We start from the raw sequence: 18,133 nt of genomic DNA on the forward strand, positions 1-18,133 counted from the left end.
GAAAAATTTGAGTCTTAAAACGAACTTAAGACTTGGGCCAGAAGCCTAGCCATAATGCTTCCTGAGAGCACCCCACCACACTACTCATTTAGGCTACTGCCAGCTTTATCATCTATGCCTGGAGTTGTATTTTATAACAGTGGAAGTAGTTCTTCACAATCTATAGCAGGGGCGTAGCCAGACTTCAGCAGGAGGGGGGTCCAGAGCCCGAGGTGAGGGGGCACATTTTAGCCCCCCCCCCCCCCCCCCGCCATTTTTAACCCCCTGCTGCCATTTTTGACCTCCCTCCCGCCGCCAACCCTTTCGATCCCCTCTTCCCATCGCTGCCAACCCTACTCTGCCACCGCCATCAGGTACCTTTGCTGGCGGGGGTCCCCAACCCCCGCCAGCTGAAGTCTTCTTCTCCGGCGCAGCCGCGTTGCTGATCTGCAAGGGCAGGCTTCTGTTTCTGTGAGTCTGACGTCCAGACTCACAGAAACAGAAGCCTGCCCTTGCAGATCAGCAACGCGGCCGCGCTACAACCTGCAGGATGCCAGACTCACAGAAACAGAAGCCTGCCCTTGCAGATCAGCAACGCGGCCGCGCTGGAGGAGAGGACTTCAGCTGGCGAGGGTTGGGGACCCCCGCCAGCAAAGGTACTCGGCGGCGGGGGAGGGGAGCGCAATCTAGGGGGGCCCATGCCCCCGTGGCCCCATGTAGCTATGCCCCTGATCTATAGACTCTTGCATCTCAGAGCTCAAACACTCACCAGTTATAATAACGAGGGCCGCCAGGCAAGAAAAGGAAGGAACATCGATATTCATGCGCTGCAAGCTCTGAGAGAACTCGAGGATGGAATCTATCCATTCGCCAAAGCCTCGGACACATTGCATCCGATGAAGGACGACCCCGTTGCAGAAAATCAGCTTACCCTCCTCAGGCTTGGATCTGTAATGGTAAAAAAAAAAAAAAAAAAAAAAAAACTTGGTTAGGACACAAAAAAACCGACATTGCCAAAATTAAGTGTCAACAAAAGAGGCCAGTAGTAGCAAAAGAGAGTGATCACGATAGATGTGCTAATTTTAACAAAAAGGTGTTCCACCCTAATATGATCCATTCTCTTTTGTTACTATTAGTAAAATAGGTGCCAAGACTGGATTGCAGCTGGGAAGAATTTAAATAAAAACTCCATCAGCAGCTATGGCTGAGGAGATGCAGGCCTAAGCAGGTGATAAGGCCAGTGCAGGTCTTAAAGGGCACAGTGATGTAAAAGAAAGCAACCCGATATCACATCATAACCCAGGCTTTCTAATTAGATTTCTGCTAAAATCGAAGGAGCACAGAATGTCTTATGGGTGAAAGTGAGAGGCAGGCAGGAACCCTCAGGCTAAAGACTACATGCTACAAGAAAACTCCTCATGCTTCCTGCTGCAAATTGCACAATCTGGCCCAAACCTCACGGAAAGGAAAAATAAACTGGTTCAGGCAACTTTTCTCTTGACAAATTGTCAAGGCCAACTTTTCTTGCCATTTTCCTTTCGCAGGGTGGTTTTGCGTCATGCTGGATTTGCTTTAGTCTTTTATCTAATATTTGCAGCCACAAGCTTCCTTGGCATGCTTCCCAAGCTTTGATTTTAAAGCAGCAGTGGGAGCCTAGACTGCTGTAAATATCAAATTACCCTTTCTGTGCTCTGCCTCCTCCGATTTCCTGTTACAATTTGTTCTAGATCTATTTTTTTTTTTGTAAATTCTAGAAGTGTATGCACCTTTTATTATGGCCATCCTCCCTGAACTGAAAACGTTTTCACACCTTTTATTATGGCCATCCTCCCTGAACTGAAAACGTTTTCCAGCCTCAAGTTAGTAGCTCATGCCATAGCCCTGCTTTGCATGCCCCAGGTTGATCTGGCTGCTTTGCATGCCCCAGGTTGGATCTGGCAGAGGCTCCTGGCAAGGATTACCAAAATTAAAAATGGTCCTTTTACTAAGAAGTGTTATGAAATGGGCTTACCACACAAAGAAGTCCTGGGTTAAACACATTAAGCCCATTTTTAACACTGCCGAAAAACAGGGTTTAAATTATGTTTCTCATTTTTGCAGGCCCTGGTGCTAGTTTTTCCATTAGCACGCAAGACCTACAAAAATAATGTGTGAGCACTTATCACCGGAACTATATGTTTCCACATCAGCAGGATAATGTAGACATTGCGTTTGTATTAGCATTGTGCTAACTGGATAACACTTCCACACCCGCTCCAAATAATTTTTAAAAAATAAATAGCATGCGATTAGCGCATGCCGACAAATTACCATGAAACGCTTTAAACATGTTTTATTACAAGCTTTTTTCCTGTATGAAGCACACGTTAGCACTTCATATGGTTTAGTAAAGGCCCCTGCCTTATTTAGTTAGATTCATAACACTAGGAGTACGTAAGGAGAAATTGTTTTGCAGAATGTAGGTAACCACAAAAAAGTTTAGTCTTTAACTAGGGTGACCTGCAGAATATTTCAGAAAGTCAGACTACTGACTGGAATCCGGTTCCCCACACTGCAAGGCCCACCTCACTAGTTCAACCGTTCTGTCTTGTGATGGCATAGGCCGGGGGTCATCTTGTTCATGGAAACGAAGTTACCTGTAGGCCAGTCGGAGGATGAAGAGCTCCAGGAAAGCAGACTCCAGGAGCAGGTTCTGATCCTCCTTTGGCAGGTCCAGAAAACCTTGAATTTTTTCTGCCCACTTTCGAATCACATCCATGGAGCCCGTTAGTAGGTCGTAGAACTGCTGCACATCAACCGCATCCTCCTTCTCAAACTGGTGAGAGACCTCTTCCTGAAACTGAAGTATAAAATGGTCCGTTTACTTTCACAACGAGTGCCAGAATGCAATTATCAGCAATTTATTTCATATCTGCTATTGATTGTACACAGAGAATGGAGGTTAAGTTGCCAAACTGTCAAAGGACAATCTGGAGGTACCACTAAACTAGTGTTTCCAGTATACAAAGAACTGCCCGGTTAGCTGCAGGACTGTCCTGAATTGGAACGGCACCCTGTGTGACACACACCCCACTCCCACCCAGTGCACCACAGAGGAGACAATGGACAGGGATGATTTGTGTCCCCAGTGTGGCCTGCCTTTAGGACAGCCATGGTGAACTGGTCAGACCTTTACTGGACTCTTCTGCTTTCTAGTGGTTATCATAGGTAGTTCACCTCACATGCATAGGACAGAGAGCAAAAATGAGACTACTGCTGTGCGGATGTGCATTTCTTTCAACCAAACAGCAATACCACTTTACCCTGGTAAATTTAACTTGGGATTGCCTAAAGCTTCATAATCAAACAATTCATATCCAGACTTAGACTTGGTTGTATGTCAAATCAATTGAATTAGCCAGGCTAATTTACAGATGGAATGACGCGGGGTGCTGCAGGGCAAGACTGAGGTGCATTGGCAGAAATGCATATGGGGATTCATATATTATATATATATATATATATTTTTTTAATGTCTTATATACTACCTGCAAGCCCAAAAGATATCAAAGTGGTGTACAAATCAAGTACAGTACATTTTTTAAGCTGCAGTAAAAGGTGGCCTGCAGTAGATTGGGCATGTGAAACTGCTGCTCACTAAGGACACTTACCACAGCAGGAATTTCCATTATTTTAAATGGAAATCGTAAATGGCTGGGCGTTAATAAAAATATTGGTGCATGGTGATTTACTGCCTCAGGCATTACCGCCTCCTATTTAGAAGAAGGCGGAAATGGCTTATGTGCTAACCCGGTGGTAATCAGTCAGTGCACGCCAATGGCCGATTACTGCCAGTCATGTCTACTCCCCGCCCTCAACGCTAGAAAATAGAAAAATATTTTCTGTCCTGGGAAATGCTGTGTAGGAAACAGAACTAATGCAGGGCACTGTGGTGTGTCACGCAATGGTGCTGTTGTGCCATGCACTATTTATTTTATTTCCATTTTGCTCACACCTTTTTCAGTAGTACCTCAAGGCGAGTTACATTCAGGTACACCGGATATTTCTTTATCCCAGGAGGGCTCACAATCTAAGTTTGTATCTGAGGCAATGGAGGGTTAAGTGACTTGCCCAAGATCACAAAGAGGAGCAGTGGGATTTGAACTGGCCACCTCTGGATTGCAAGACTGGTGCTCTAACCACTAGGCCACTCCTCCACTCAACAACATTCCATGTAGAATCAGCAATAATAGCAACATTCCATGTAGAATCTCAAATAGTAGCAACGTTCAATATTCCACGGCACTAACCACTAGGCTACTCCTCCACGAGCAACATTCCATGTAGAAGCCTGCCCTTGCAGATCAGCACGTATGTGCAGGACATCAGACTCACAGAAACAGAAGCCTGCGCGGCTGCATTGCTGATTGCTGATCTGCAAGGGCAGGCTTCTACATGGAATGTTGCTAGTGGAATAGCAACATTCCATGTAGAATCTCCAATAGTAGCAACATTCCATCTAGAATCTCCAATTGTAGCAACATTCCATGTAGAAACTCAAATAGGGAAAGGGAAATGGGACCTGATATACCGCCTGAGGGTTTTTGCACCTACATTCAAAGCAGTTTACATATATTCAGGTACTTATTTTGTACCTGGGGCAAAGGAGGGTTAAGTGACTTGCCCAAGATCACAAGGAGCAGCAGTTGGATTTGAACCGGCCACCTCTGGATTGCAAGACCGGTACTCTAACCAATAGGCCACTCCTCCACTCCCTATTCACACAGTAGCCCTACCGTGCCTTTGTAAAAACAGCCCCTCAGTTTGTACCCAAGGCAGTAGAAGGTTAAGTGATTTCACCCCTTCTTTCTCCCATGCTCCCTAAACTTTTTTTTCCTTCCACCTGGGCAGGCCAAAAGAGTCATTGGCCTTAATAGCAGGTCCCATCTCCTCCTGCATCTATGTTTGTGTTTATTTGGGATTCACGCTGATGACCTGACCAGTTTCTTTTTTTCAATGGCCCACTGGCCAAGTCATACCGCATCATTCTTCAGTAATATGAACATGCTTAGAATCCACCCATCGTACTCCTGTTTTTTTTTTTTTTTTACATATTTTTATTAAATTCTTTATCCAAGTACTTATAAAGGAGGGGGGGCAAGTTCAAGGCTGGACTAAAAGCCCTTTTTTCACTTGGGCATTCATGGGGGAGCTGGGCCTAGTGAGTATACTGTAGTACAGTTTCCTAAAGCCTTCCCTTTTCCTGTTTTGATATGTTGGTAAAGGAACAAACTGGATAAATGACCGAAGAGCAGGACATGCCAAAATTAAGGGGCCCTTTTACAAGGCAGCAGTAAGAATTAAGCGTACTGTAGGGCACATTGAGGCATCCTGTGCACACACTACCCACGAGCTAAAAATATTTATTTAATGCAGGGGTGTCAGGGGGGGCGGGGGGCAGAATGAGTATGTTCTACACTAATCAGTCAGGGGTCCTTTTACTAAGCTCTGGTAAAAAGTAGCCTGCAGTAGTCTGGACGTATGAATTCGGCGCGTGCTGGGCCATTTTTGACCCAGCTGGGAAAAAGGGTTTTTTTTTTTTGCCCCCCAGTAGAGCAGTAAATGGCTGTGTGCTAAAATTAAAATGTAGTGCGCAGTTATGGCTGTGCGCTAAAATTAAAAAGTAGCGCGCAGTTATGGCTGTGCCTGAGCACTTACCACCACCCATTGACCTAGTGGTTAGGGCCCATGTAGCGCACATGCCAATATGGCCACCTGGGGGGGGGGGGGGGGGACTACTGCTGGAAACACGGCTTCCTCCCTCCCCCTCCATGGTAGAAAACAGAAAAATATTTTCTACCACAGGAAACCGCACACGCCAACTTCGACATTAGCGCTGGGCAGGCACGCTAACCGGGCAGTAGTGTCGGTTTCGTGTGCACTGCATGTGCAGTACCTTTACCGTTGCTTTGTAATGGGGCCCCTTAGTGTGCAGCAATGTAGCTGTGTGCTGATTAATGTGTGAACCCTTACCCCCTAAGAAATAGTTGGTGGTAAGGGCTTACAATCTGATCTGTTTTAATGGCCATGCGCTAATGGCAAAATTAGCACACAGGAACGAAGGAGTAATGTCTAGTAGCGCTTTAGAAATGTCAAGTAGTAGTAGTAATGTAGCCAACAGAACACTGCCAAGATGATAGGAGTTTTCTTGGTGAAGTGTCCTATTGGCTAACTACTCCTTCGTTACTGTGCCACTGTTCGTAGTGTTTCATGTTCCTCCACCTTGATGGATGACCGTCACAAAATTAGATGTTATCTAAAAGTGACCACAATATAGCTGTATCACACAAACATGCAATGGCGTACCAAGGGCGGGGTGGTGGGGGTGGTCCGCCCCGGGTGCACGCTGCTGGAGGGTGCAGAGAGCAGCCGCGTGCACCCGGGGCGGACCACCCCCACCACCCCGCCCTTGGTACGCCATTGCATATTAGTGTGATACAGCTATATTGTGGTTACTTCTTGTTCCGGGGCACAGGGAGCAGGGAGCCAGTGGAGCCGACAGGCAGGCGGCTGCTCTCTGCACCTTCCAGCAGCCAAAGAATGCACCTGGGAAGGGGGGTGCACAGCGGTGATCCACCCCAGGTGGCAGCCGACCTAGGATCGCTTCTGCTAATATGAAACTTAAAGATGGATTATAGAAGGAACTTCAATGGTGGTACTTCACAACCAAAGGTTTGTCAAGCTTCACCCTCCAACCTCCTCATCAATTCCTTTCGACATACAAGCACTTTATCTTAAACAGCTTCAACTTTTAAAGAACCCCCCCCCCCCCCCCCCCCCCCCACTTATCCGAGTGGATGTTGGCTCAAAGGGAAGTGTTCTGATTCAAGTCATATTTCACAAAGAGCTTTTTCAAAGAACCCCCTTTCAACCTGACAGGTCCATCCTGCCGACCTCAGAATTGTAACTCGTGTTAGAACAATTTCCCCCTGAGCCGACATTCACTCAGATAAGTTAAATTGAAGATTTCTTTAAAAAGTTGAAACTATTTATTAAGATATCTTAAGAATGCTTATATATTGAAAGGAATCAATGAAGAGGATGGTGGGTGAAGCCAGACAAACGTTTGTTTGTCAAGTACCACTGCTGAGGTTCCTTCTATAATTAAATCTTTAAAGTTTCATATAGTGCGATACAGCTATATTGTGGTACTTTTGACTAAAACCATATACCTGCCTATTGGGTTGACTTCACAAAATTAGCACAGCCAATTAATACAACACAAACAAAAAGGAAATTCAACAGCTTTACCCAGCAGTAAAAATGGCCTTGACACGTGGGAAAGACCCGTTAAGAGTGTGCCAAGGCCACTTTTTACTGCTGTTTGGTAAAGGGGCCCTACGTTTTTAGCAGAATGGCATAGCTGCTGTCATCTGCTCACAGGATGTTCTTTGCATACCGATTCTACACTCACAATCCGTAACAGCAATTTCCTAAATGTTATATTCATGAGGAATGCACCAGCCTAAAAAGAAGCTACCTTGGAATAATCCAGTTTAGTAGAATTCGGTATGGAATCGATGTGGGCCCTGACGAGTGATGTGATGAGGCTGACTGGAGAAGTATCTTGAACTTGCTTTGGTTTGGAAGGGAGCCGACCTCTGCGACCTTTCAAACTATCCGTTCGAACCACTGAGAAAGGAAAATGAGATATTTAGTATAGAGAGACACTGGGGAAACTCAAAGCAGCAGCAGATGTAGATTTCATGAATGCTATGGAAACTCACCAGGGCCAAGACCACACACAGCTGTACCCCCCCCCCCAAAAAAAAAAAAAATACAACGCAACCCTCCAGCAAACCAGTAAAATATAGCTAAAATTCCCAATCTAGATTATTAAAAGGCACTAAAAAGGCCCAATTTTCCCCAGACGTTGGGAGTAAAATGTAAATCGATGTGGATGTTACGGCACACAGGGTGGTGTGGCAATAATTTTCATGTCAGAATGGAAGCGGTGAAGATAAGTGCTCAATATTTTCCTAGGGCAGGAGTTCTCAATCCAGTTCATGCATATTCACTTGGGCTGAGTGATAGGAGGTGAGAGATAGAGGTTTGCATACAAATCTTTCATGTATATTTACTGTCAATAACGTCTCACTTGATTATGCTATTTAAACCACTTATTTGTATAGTGCATATATTTACTTTAATGTACTAATGACTGGTATACATGTACCTTCCTGTAATCGTATTTCATTCATTCATTCATCCTCACACACTCTTAGAGTATAATATCTCTATTTCATATTACCTGGGTTAGAACAGGGAACTTGGAAATACAGAATAACCCTATAATAAGTACATTACAAATACATGAACACTGATTTAGTTAAGGACATCTCTAGACCGATCTCACGTTATTGATAGTTAGGCATTAGATTGTGCCTGGATTGGAATAAGGGAGATCTCATAGTAGTATACGATGTATATTTACTAGGGATATTTTGAAAGCCCAACTGCATGGATGAGACCTCGAGGACTGGGTTGAGAACCCCCGCACCAGAGAAAACCAGAATGCAACCTTGAATTTTTGATGCATAAAAAAAGCATCTTTGTAATCTAGAGCGTGCCCTCTCCAGATTCAGTCTGTGATGAAGCCTCGGTCTCAAATGCGTGGCATGGTAAAATAAAAGTTTGGAACCAAGTCGACCTTGCTGAATGAATCGGGCAAGAGGGAGCGAAGAGCTATCAAGCAGAGCAATTAAAGAGAAAGCCATCCAGTTATGAATGTCTATGCGTTCTATTTTTAGGAGGGCAGAGTCGAGTACTGTACTCTGAACAGATCGCAGCGGAAACAGTCTTGTGCCATTTCAGGCCAAACCCCTACTTCATCACTAGTAAATAAACCAATTAGTGAAACAGCTATCTCTCTGGATTATTTTTAAGTCTGTAGTCGTCAAACAAACAGGCTGGAGGCACCTTTTAGGCTACTAGGTTTATTGACGTGGACTCTGCTCAAAAGCTTATACCTAAATCTATTTACTGCAGAATGTCCCAATATCTTCAGTGCTTTCCTCACCAGTTTTGGTTTCCATCCATTGATTATTAACAAAATGTCAGCCTTGGATAGCTGGAATACAACGCTTACCTTCTTTGACCATTCCTACTGCCAGACATTTCTGAAAGCGGCAGAACTGACAGCGATTTCTTCGCCTCTTGTCCACAGGGCAGTCCTTGTTGGCCAGACAGATGTACTTGGAATTTTTCTGTACTGTGCGCTATGGAAGAGAGGGGGAAAAACAAAAGCATCAGCTGCCACCCTAGTGATGAGGGAAAAAAAAATAAAACAGCCTACTACTGAAAAGGGAAAAACCAAGATCCCCTTTGTATCCAAGTGAGAGAATATATCTTCCAGTCCAATGCACATTCTTTACAGTTTAGAACTCAAAGCTCTACTTATACATTATGGGCAGTGAAAAAACAAAAGCTCAGAATATGATCCCTCCATCTTCATATAGTCTATGCTTTCCTCAGGCAATGGTGAACAAAAATCCTAGGTCCACTGAAACAGCTTAACAAGCCTGGACACTACCCATGTAAAAATAGGACACAAAACTCCGTTTTCCATACCCTCTGCATGCTGGTGACCAGGTCGGCCTTCTCAGTAGGGAAATTTCCTGCATGTTATTATTAACTGCCAGTGACTAGAGGACATCAAATTAAAACATGTTCCAAAAATGTTTAACAGAGAAGGGCTAGATTTGTCTCTCACATCAAGCTACCATTTTTGATTTTATATATTGTGCTCCGATATTACAAAGTCACATGAACACAACACATTACATAATTCCTGGTTATAGCCAGTACCCCCCCCCCCCCCCACCCCGTTATCCACATATATTCCGCAATAAACCTTGCAGCTGTAAGACGTTGTTATGTTATTTCTTTGCAGCTTGCTTCCAACTTCATCTATTCTCACCAGGAAAAAAAAACCAACAAAACAAAACACAGCAGCAGGACTTAGTTCTTTTGCTCTGAAGGAAAACCTGGCCAGTGCATTACACTAAGTAAGGTCTTTTGAGACACTTGGCAAAGCTGTGTCAAAAATCAGATGCCAGTTTTGGTTTTTTGACAATGCAGTTTTTCCTCCTGCTCCTCTGCACTTCTAGCTCAGTCAGAACCAGGGCTGAATCTGGCATCCTGAGCTACTCAGGGACTCCCGTTTTATCCTGCTCCCAATTCCTTTAGATAAATCCCTGTAATGTCAATCCTCATCTAAAGGCTACGCACCAAGATGCCTTCTAGAATCTCACAATCATGCACTTTTAAATTAGGCCACTAGGTGTCACCATTACGCAATGTCCAAGACCGGGTTGTGAATACAGAGTCTGCGGCTGCAGCATACCTGGAAAATGGAAGGCCTGCACCAGGAACGAAACCTATGCACTCACACAAATGATAGGTTCCGCTTTCATCATCATTATGGGCTAGATTCAGTAAATGGCACCCAAATTCAGCAGCTGGATGAAAGCAGCACTGTGCGCTCTAAAGGACACTCATCCTAGAGTGCCCTTTTGAATATAGTAACATAGTAGATGACGGCAGATAAAGAGACCTATATGGTCCATCCAGTCTGCCCAAAAAGACATAGTATCACATCATACCTGATGCTAACATATGTATACTGGATCTAGATTTGTCCTTGCTGTTTTCAGGGCACAGACCGTAGAAGTCTACCCAGCTCTGGCCTTGCTCTCCAGCTTTTACAGAATGGTGCCAATTCCCACGACTACAATAAAGGCACCAGGACGTACGCCTGCTGCAACCTGGTGCGCACGCAAGTTGGCTGTGCATACCCCTAATTCTGTAACACTGTGTGCAACTTTTAGAAATGCCCATGACCTTCCCATGCTCCCTTTTGGGTTGCACGTGAGAGAATTTAGATGTGGTTCCTTATAGAATTGTACACAGGCAGCTGCACGCACAACTCGAAATTACTGCCAATTCACGCCAATAATTGTTTGAAGCCAGTTATCAAGTGTTAATGGCTCATTAGCTCATTCAGTTGTGCAACTCAGGATCGCAGCCAAAATTTGGGCAGCATTTATAGAATCCGGGGCTATATGGATTTTTGGTGCTTCTTATGCGTTAGACTGAGTTTTAAAAAGATGTGCTAATATCCAGTGTACCTGAATGTAACTCACCTTGAGCTACTACTGAAAAAGGTGCGAGCAAAATCCAAACGAATAATTAAATAATAATAATATGCACCTATAGTCACATCAGCAACTGCAAAAAGGTTCTCTTCCCCCAGCTCCCCCCTCCCTCCTCCGTGGACAGTATCTTGCTGAGTGTGTGAGTCATTGCATTGCCTGCATGAAGTTCTTCAGTGAGCGGTCACTGTCAAATTTTGGTGGGAGCAGCCAAGGAGGAGGAAAATTTTCAAGCACGAATATTTCCACAGGATTGAGAAAGTGTCTGTATAAATATAACCCCAGAGAAGCGGGAAGCATGCTTACGAATGAATTTCCTAGCATTTCCCCCCCGTGTTGATCCTATTGAGAATTGCCTCCCAACCTCGTCAGATCAAGGGTATGACAAGTACGAGGCCCATGTGTCACCTTCTACCTCAAGTCTGGGCCCATTTGATGAATTCTGCAGAAATTGTAAACCTCTCCCCCCTCCCCCCCCCGATGGATCACTGCAAAAAGACGTCAGCCCTGCTTTAAAGCATGAAATATACAATATTTTTGGTCAAAAGTCAAACCATCATTAATAATAAGAACTTTCATAGTACTATTGCTTTAATGAGGAAACTTAGTCCAAATGGACATATTTTTCCTAGGTCTCTGACCTCCATACTGCTAATAAGACATTATGAAAGGTTTTTAAATGAGAGAGGTCCCAGTCATTGTGCAACGCCACCACCCAGTGGTTCAATTTAGGCCCCATGATGGCAGGGTTCTGGAAAGTTCTGCAACACATAGGGCTGGTAACCAAGCTAGATGAATTAGGAGTGGGAAAATCCCTGCATCATTGCAAATGAAGGTTCACGGCTCTGGACCCCAGCCATACTTCCAACTGAGCTAAAAGTTAAACAGATACATATATGTTTTATGTATGCTCCAATTACTCTGTACATTTTTATGTAAATTGTTCAGTACTTTTATAAAATAGGCAAGGTATACATTTTTTAATAAATGCCAGTAGGTTCCTATCAGCATTTAAGATCCAGTCAGAAATCCAGGCACTGAGGGTTTGAAGCAGGACACACCATACAGCCACTTGTCTACCCACATGGGGAACATGCAACCTCCCTACTGTCTTGTCTTTTTTTTTTTTTAAATGCAGGTTTCTAGGATTTCATTTCAGGATAGGGAGTTCTTTCCTAATCAACTTTTAACATTATTATTATTTATTTAGATTTTGCTCACACCTTTTTCAGTAGTAGCTCAAGGTGAGTTACATTAAGGTACTCTGGATATTTCTCTGTCCCAGGAAGGCTCACAATCTAAGGGTTAAGTGACTTGCCCAAGATCACAAGGAGCAGCAGTGGGATTTGAAGTGGCCATCTCTGGATTGCAAGACGGGTGCTCTAACCACTAGGCCACTCCTCCAGCCATTAGTAGCTAACTTTCCGAGGCAGCACCCTCGGTAAATTGTAGTAAGCCCTTTCCTGCAGGACAGCAAGTCGTACCTCAGTCTATTCAGAAGCTGTCATCTTTGGACAACACATTTAACAAGAATCAGTTGTAAACACAGCCTTCAACGGATGCCAGTGGCTAATGGAAAGTCTGACACTAGGTCATCCTGCTAAATTCCACTGCTTTCCAATAAATGGTCTCATTGCTGTTGTAAAAATGACTAGCACCTAAATTGTTTATTTCAATCTCCTTTAAGATGCTTTGAAAATGATCACACTGGTTCTTCCAGGCCAGAGTTGATGAATCTGACCAACCTGGAAACGTAACACTGCTCTCCCATAAAGCCAGAGGTTATTTATTTCTGTACTGGTTAAGTTCCCCCTCTCCTAGCTCAGTACCTACATCCTAAAACCAGCCTCTCCAGTTCCAGGTTCTCAAACCCGTCCTGGGGGGGGGGGGGGGGGGGGGGGCTCCCCAACCAGATTTTCAGGATATCCACAAAGAATATTTATAAAGAAACATTTGCATGCAGTGGAGGCAGTGCATGGAAACGGTTTCTCATGAATATTCATTATAGATATCCTGGAAACCTAACTGGGTGGGGAGTCCCCAGGACAGGTTTGAGAACCACTGCCCCACAATCGAGAGTTACAGAAGGGGGGGGGGGGATACTGGCCCAGCATCCCAAGAGCAGCAGGGCTGTGCAATTCCATGCAAGAAGGAGCTGGCTACAATGCATGGCTCAGGTCTTCCAAGCCCCAGGCTGCTATGGAGGCTTCATCCACAGTCCCTGTGGTGGGGAGCCCTGGTCATTATGCAACAGTAAATAACTAACATTTGTATCTTGGGCCCATGGATTCAGAATTGCAGAAGGGACTATATGGGGCTGTTGCAGCAACAGTTGGACTGAAATAAGCTGAGAGAAAAAGAAATGAAAGAAGAAAATATTAAAAAAGGGAGTTATGAATCAAAGCTAGTCAGATTCCAGCTTTAGAGGCCCTGTGTAAACGGATCTTCAGAAGGAGGGGACAAAATGCTTCAAGAGCCTAGCAAGTATGAACTTAAACAAGCACCCATTCACTGATTTTTTTGCTTGGACACAGTAATTTGAAAGAATAAAGATTTTACTCACCTTAAAGAAGCCCTTGCATCCTTCACATGTTCGGACCCCATAGTGCTGGCATGAAGCGTTATCCCCGCATACGGCACAGCGGCCTTCATTGGAGTTTGGGCTCCGTGCTTTGGCAGGAGACAGAGAGCTGTCCAGCAAAACAGGGCTGTCCAATAACGAGGGCCCCTGTCCAATGGGAAGAGCTGAAAATCCCACTGGAGAATTCTGAGATAGTGCAAAAACTTCATCGTTCAACTGCTGGTCGAGCCTGTGCGCGGCCGACTGCGTCTTCAAATGACTGTGAGAAATACTAGGGCTGTGAGCTGGAGGGCTGAACGAAAAGAACGACGGCTGCGAAAGGTTGCCTTTCTGATGTTCTGTCCAAGATCTCATGCCCTCGTAACTCTGGGTTGGGGAGTAGGTGCCAAAAGAGTTTTCCCAAGCTGGAACCTGGGGATTCTGGAATCCAGGTGTGGAAGGAGAAGGGATGGAACAGGGACTGCCGTAGTAATCGGACCCACTGGAGGACATGGTTTCGTCCAGCTGACTAGTGAAAGAGCCAGGGTAACAACCATAAACTTGGTATTCATCCAGCTTAAACGAGGACTGGGGGGCAGAGGTTGGGATCTGGTACAAAAAAGCATCAAAGTCTCCACTGTAACCATCCATAAAAGTGCTGAAACTTGGTAAAGAAGTGCTGGCAGTGATATCTGTGTTGACCAGGTCCATGGCGAATTTGTTGAACTCAGTTAGAAAGTCAGAGGGATAGTTCTCGCAGGGACCTCCATTCTGTGGTAATGTTCCATATTGAGCTTCGATACAGGGCATTGCTATAAGAGAAATAAAACATTAATATATATGTTAAAATGCCTATCTAAAATTTGTACATACACTCACGCATTTTGCAAGCAAAAGTGAACATGTAAAAAAGTTTTCATAAGAGCAAACATTTATATAATCCACATGTTTCTCTCAAAGCCCTTTTTACTGCAAACGAAATTTGTGCTCAAGTGAAAGTTTGTACAAAGCAGCTCACGAGGATTAAAGTGGAAGCTGGATTCTAGCTCCTGTCATAACACAAAGTCCCAAGTCATTTGCAGGAAGAGATGCTTGCAGTTTTTATTCAAAAAGCCAAACAACCCTAAGCATTTCGGGGCACTGTTTTTCACAGTCCCTGCTTAGCATTTTCTAGCTGAGAATGTAACACAGTTTAAAAAGTTCCTGTCAAACATTAAGGTGTTGGTAGTGCTACAGCAATGGAGACCGGATTTGTGTTTATACTTTATAATCTCTTAGGAAAACAGCTGTGAAGTTAACAGGAATTTTATAAAACTAAGATCTGAACTCTGTAGGTTGTAAGAACTTTTATGGGACCCACAAAGAAAAGAAAAAGTCCCAGGTGATCTTGTACATTAGTTTCAGTGCCTCAGTCTCCTCCTCCCAGGATATAACAGCTTAGTAAACGAGAGATTATGTTGAAAGCTGGAAAACTCCTTTATAAAAGGACTATGGGCCCTGTTTACTAAGATGCGCAAGTGTTTTAGCGTGCGCTAATGCTAGACCAACATATATTCCTGTGGGTGTCTCTAGTGTTAGCAAGTGCTAAAAATGTTAGCATGCCCACAGCACGGCTTAGTAACAGGGCCTTACATTCTTACAGAAAGCAATAAAAAAAATACCAAGGAAAAAAATGTATTTACTGAGGTTTTTCACTCAAATGTATAGATACGAGGTGTGTTTCGGCGCCAAAGCGCCTGCCTCAGGGGTCACAATCAACTTTCTCTGAGAAGAAGGTGATAGGCTTGAATTCCTTTATGTATGCAAGTTAATCCACAAAGAGAACAAAGGAACAGCCAACTGATCAGCAAACGGTGTTTGCTGATCAGTTGGCTGTTCCTTTGTTCTCTTTGTGGATTAACTTGCATACATAAAGGAATTCAAGCCTATCACCTTCTTCTCAGAGAAAGTTGATTGTGACCCCTGAGGCAGGCGCTTTGGCACCGAAACACGGACTGTGTCGGGTCCTTGATATTGATATGAATATTCTGAATAAACTGTTTTTTTGAGATTATCTCCCTATTGGTTTGCGCATTTGTCAGCCTCTACTTTTGCTGTTTTGTTTTGACTTTCCGTGGAGGCTCCTCCTGTCTTCTTGGATTAGATACGAGGTGTGTCATGCATCAGACGTTCATTGGAAGCACTAAATAACCACGCACACACTGAACAGCAATTCAGAAAATTCCATTATAACGCGACAGACTGCCGCTAGGTAAATAAGATCCTGTTATTTCCATTCAATAGAAGTTTATACCAGGATTTCTCTCTCTGCAGGCTAGCAGCAGTGCATCAAGAAAACACTTTCAAGTGGGAAAAACAAAAAAAAAAAACCCCAAACTGATACGCTACTGGAGATGCCCCTGACAAGGCACACTTCATACCCTTAAAATAGAATCCTTTTCTTGCAGGCTTTAAGATTGCTAATATCAAGAGTCCAAAACACACTCCCACTTTTTCTGAAAAAAATAGAGGAGGAAAAAGACCTCATATAACTGTTGTACGAGGTCTTTTTCCTCCTTTATTTTTTGAAAAAAAGTGGGACTGTCGGTACAATCTGAATTGTGTGATTTTTATCTTGTGTATAATGTCAAGAGCCAACAGGAGTGGCTGTTTCTGCCAACAGGAAGCCCTATGCCTTTCTATACCATAAGGGTGTCTAACTGGGTTCCAGGCAAGGAGCTATGACTGAATCTCATACAGCACAAACAGCAGAGAGGTGGAATGAAACCACGTACAGACTCCAGATCCAAGCCTCCCCTGCTCCATCCCAAACTGTTTTTTTTTTTGGCTGCAAGCAACACTGGCTCTAGGCCAAGCAGTGCTCTGTGCAAATCTAGATTGGTGACCCTCTTTCCTTTCAGCAGTATCAGCTTTGGCACAGTTTTCTTTCCTTTGGTAGTGGCAATACCTACACAGCAGTGGTTCCCAAACCTGGTTCTGGAGGCACACCCCAGACAGTCAGGTTTTCAGGATATCCACAACGAACATTCATGAGACATTTGCACACACTGCCCCCACTGCATGCAAAGCTCTCTCGTGAATATTTATTGTGGCTATCCTGAAATCTTGACTGGCTGGGGTGCCTCCAGGATCAGGTTTGGGAACCACTGGCCTCCAGCCACCAGTCCTGTAGATTGCAGTGAGTGAATCCTTGAGCACCCCCAATACTAAACACTCACTGCAACCGGAAAGGGGGTCAGTTTGTTTTTAGTTTAGTCCCCCATTCTGAAGAGTTGGCTTCAATGGCAGCGACTCCAGCACAGCATCCCCCTCTCTGCTCCTCACTCTTTACTGGGCACCATTATCACCCCAACGTTTAATGTTTCCCTCTGCTGATGTGATGTGCAAGGGCACAAAGGGGTTGTAGACTAATCAGTACACTAGCACCCACTCATGCACGGTGCCCTGCGCAGCCACACACCCTAAATACCAGGGCTAGGTGCATTTATGTTGTGCACCCTGCCACTTAAATCTCACTAAATGCTTGACGTCTTCATGCCTGGTTGAGACATCCAGTCACCAAAGACGGACACTAAAATTATTCTTCAGATATTAACACTGTGCAAAAGCCCAAAAGCAATTTAGTTAATGGAAGCAGTTTATAAATTCTCATGGACCCCTCCCCCTTCCCTTCTTTTGGATTTATTGTAGGGCTAGTCTTGCTATAACAATTATATTTTTTGTTGACATCAAAGAAAACAGGCTACTAATACAACCTCATGCTGTAGATTCAAAAGCAAAACAAAATCTATCCTAAGCAAAAAATAAGGCTCACTGTATAAATATCTGTACCAGTTCCTTCAGTTGGCAGCATTTTGGCTATGCTAGGAAAAGCAGGTATTTTATCACCTACTTCCTCCTTCCCCCCCCCCCCCCCCCCGGTCTACCAAAGCAAAGGGACTGTTAACATATTATGCGCAACAGTCAGCTCTGTGGACGCTTTAGCTGTCTTGCAGAGAAGCATAGGACCTGGTCAGAAGTACTCTGATAGGAACCTATTGCTTTGCAACCTGTAGGATCCAACCTCTGTCACAGAAAGACCAGAGATCATGCCCTCTGCTGGCCAAGCTTGCTGTACAGCTTATACTGAAGTCAGATGTTTTAAGAAATAAGTCCTAAATTACAATCAATATTCCCATCTTTCCAATTCCTAGACCAAACACTTAGTATCAAAAATGCAAGATTCAAAGGCAATGCGTTTTTTCTGGAGAAGCAATTCAGTGTGCATATGTTTTGTTTGTTTTTTTAAGTTCCAGATCTGCTACTTAAACTACTTTTAAACAATGGAATAGCTTCCCCTATTAAAAAAAAAGAAAAAGAAAAAGAAACCTAAAGTTAAGTACACAGATCAAACGCATGCAAA

The 18,133-nt window shown here is 44.1% G+C and overlaps 1 protein-coding gene across 2 annotated transcripts in view; it reads right to left on the reverse strand.

Annotated features, from left to right (window-relative positions):
• The window catches only part of NR4A1 (nuclear receptor subfamily 4 group A member 1), a 49,886-nt gene that overhangs the window by 2,262 nt on the left and 29,491 nt on the right, over positions 1-18,133 (reverse strand). For both annotated transcript variants that reach the window (XM_030196856.1, XM_030196855.1), the window contains exons 2-6: positions 13,735-14,543; positions 9,107-9,236; positions 7,499-7,650; positions 2,616-2,818; positions 749-927 (exon numbers count right to left, since the gene is read on the reverse strand). In XM_030196856.1, coding sequence (XP_030052716.1) covers positions 749-927; positions 2,616-2,818; positions 7,499-7,650; positions 9,107-9,236; positions 13,735-14,541 — 1,471 coding nt within the window. In that variant the 5' untranslated portion in view covers positions 14,542-14,543. The remainder of the gene's footprint in view (positions 1-748; positions 928-2,615; positions 2,819-7,498; positions 7,651-9,106; positions 9,237-13,734; positions 14,544-18,133) is intronic.

The sequence above is a fragment of the Microcaecilia unicolor genome, chromosome 3, assembly GCF_901765095.1.
Source record: "Microcaecilia unicolor chromosome 3, aMicUni1.1, whole genome shotgun sequence".
NCBI classification, from domain to species: Eukaryota; Metazoa; Chordata; class Amphibia; order Gymnophiona; family Siphonopidae; genus Microcaecilia; species Microcaecilia unicolor.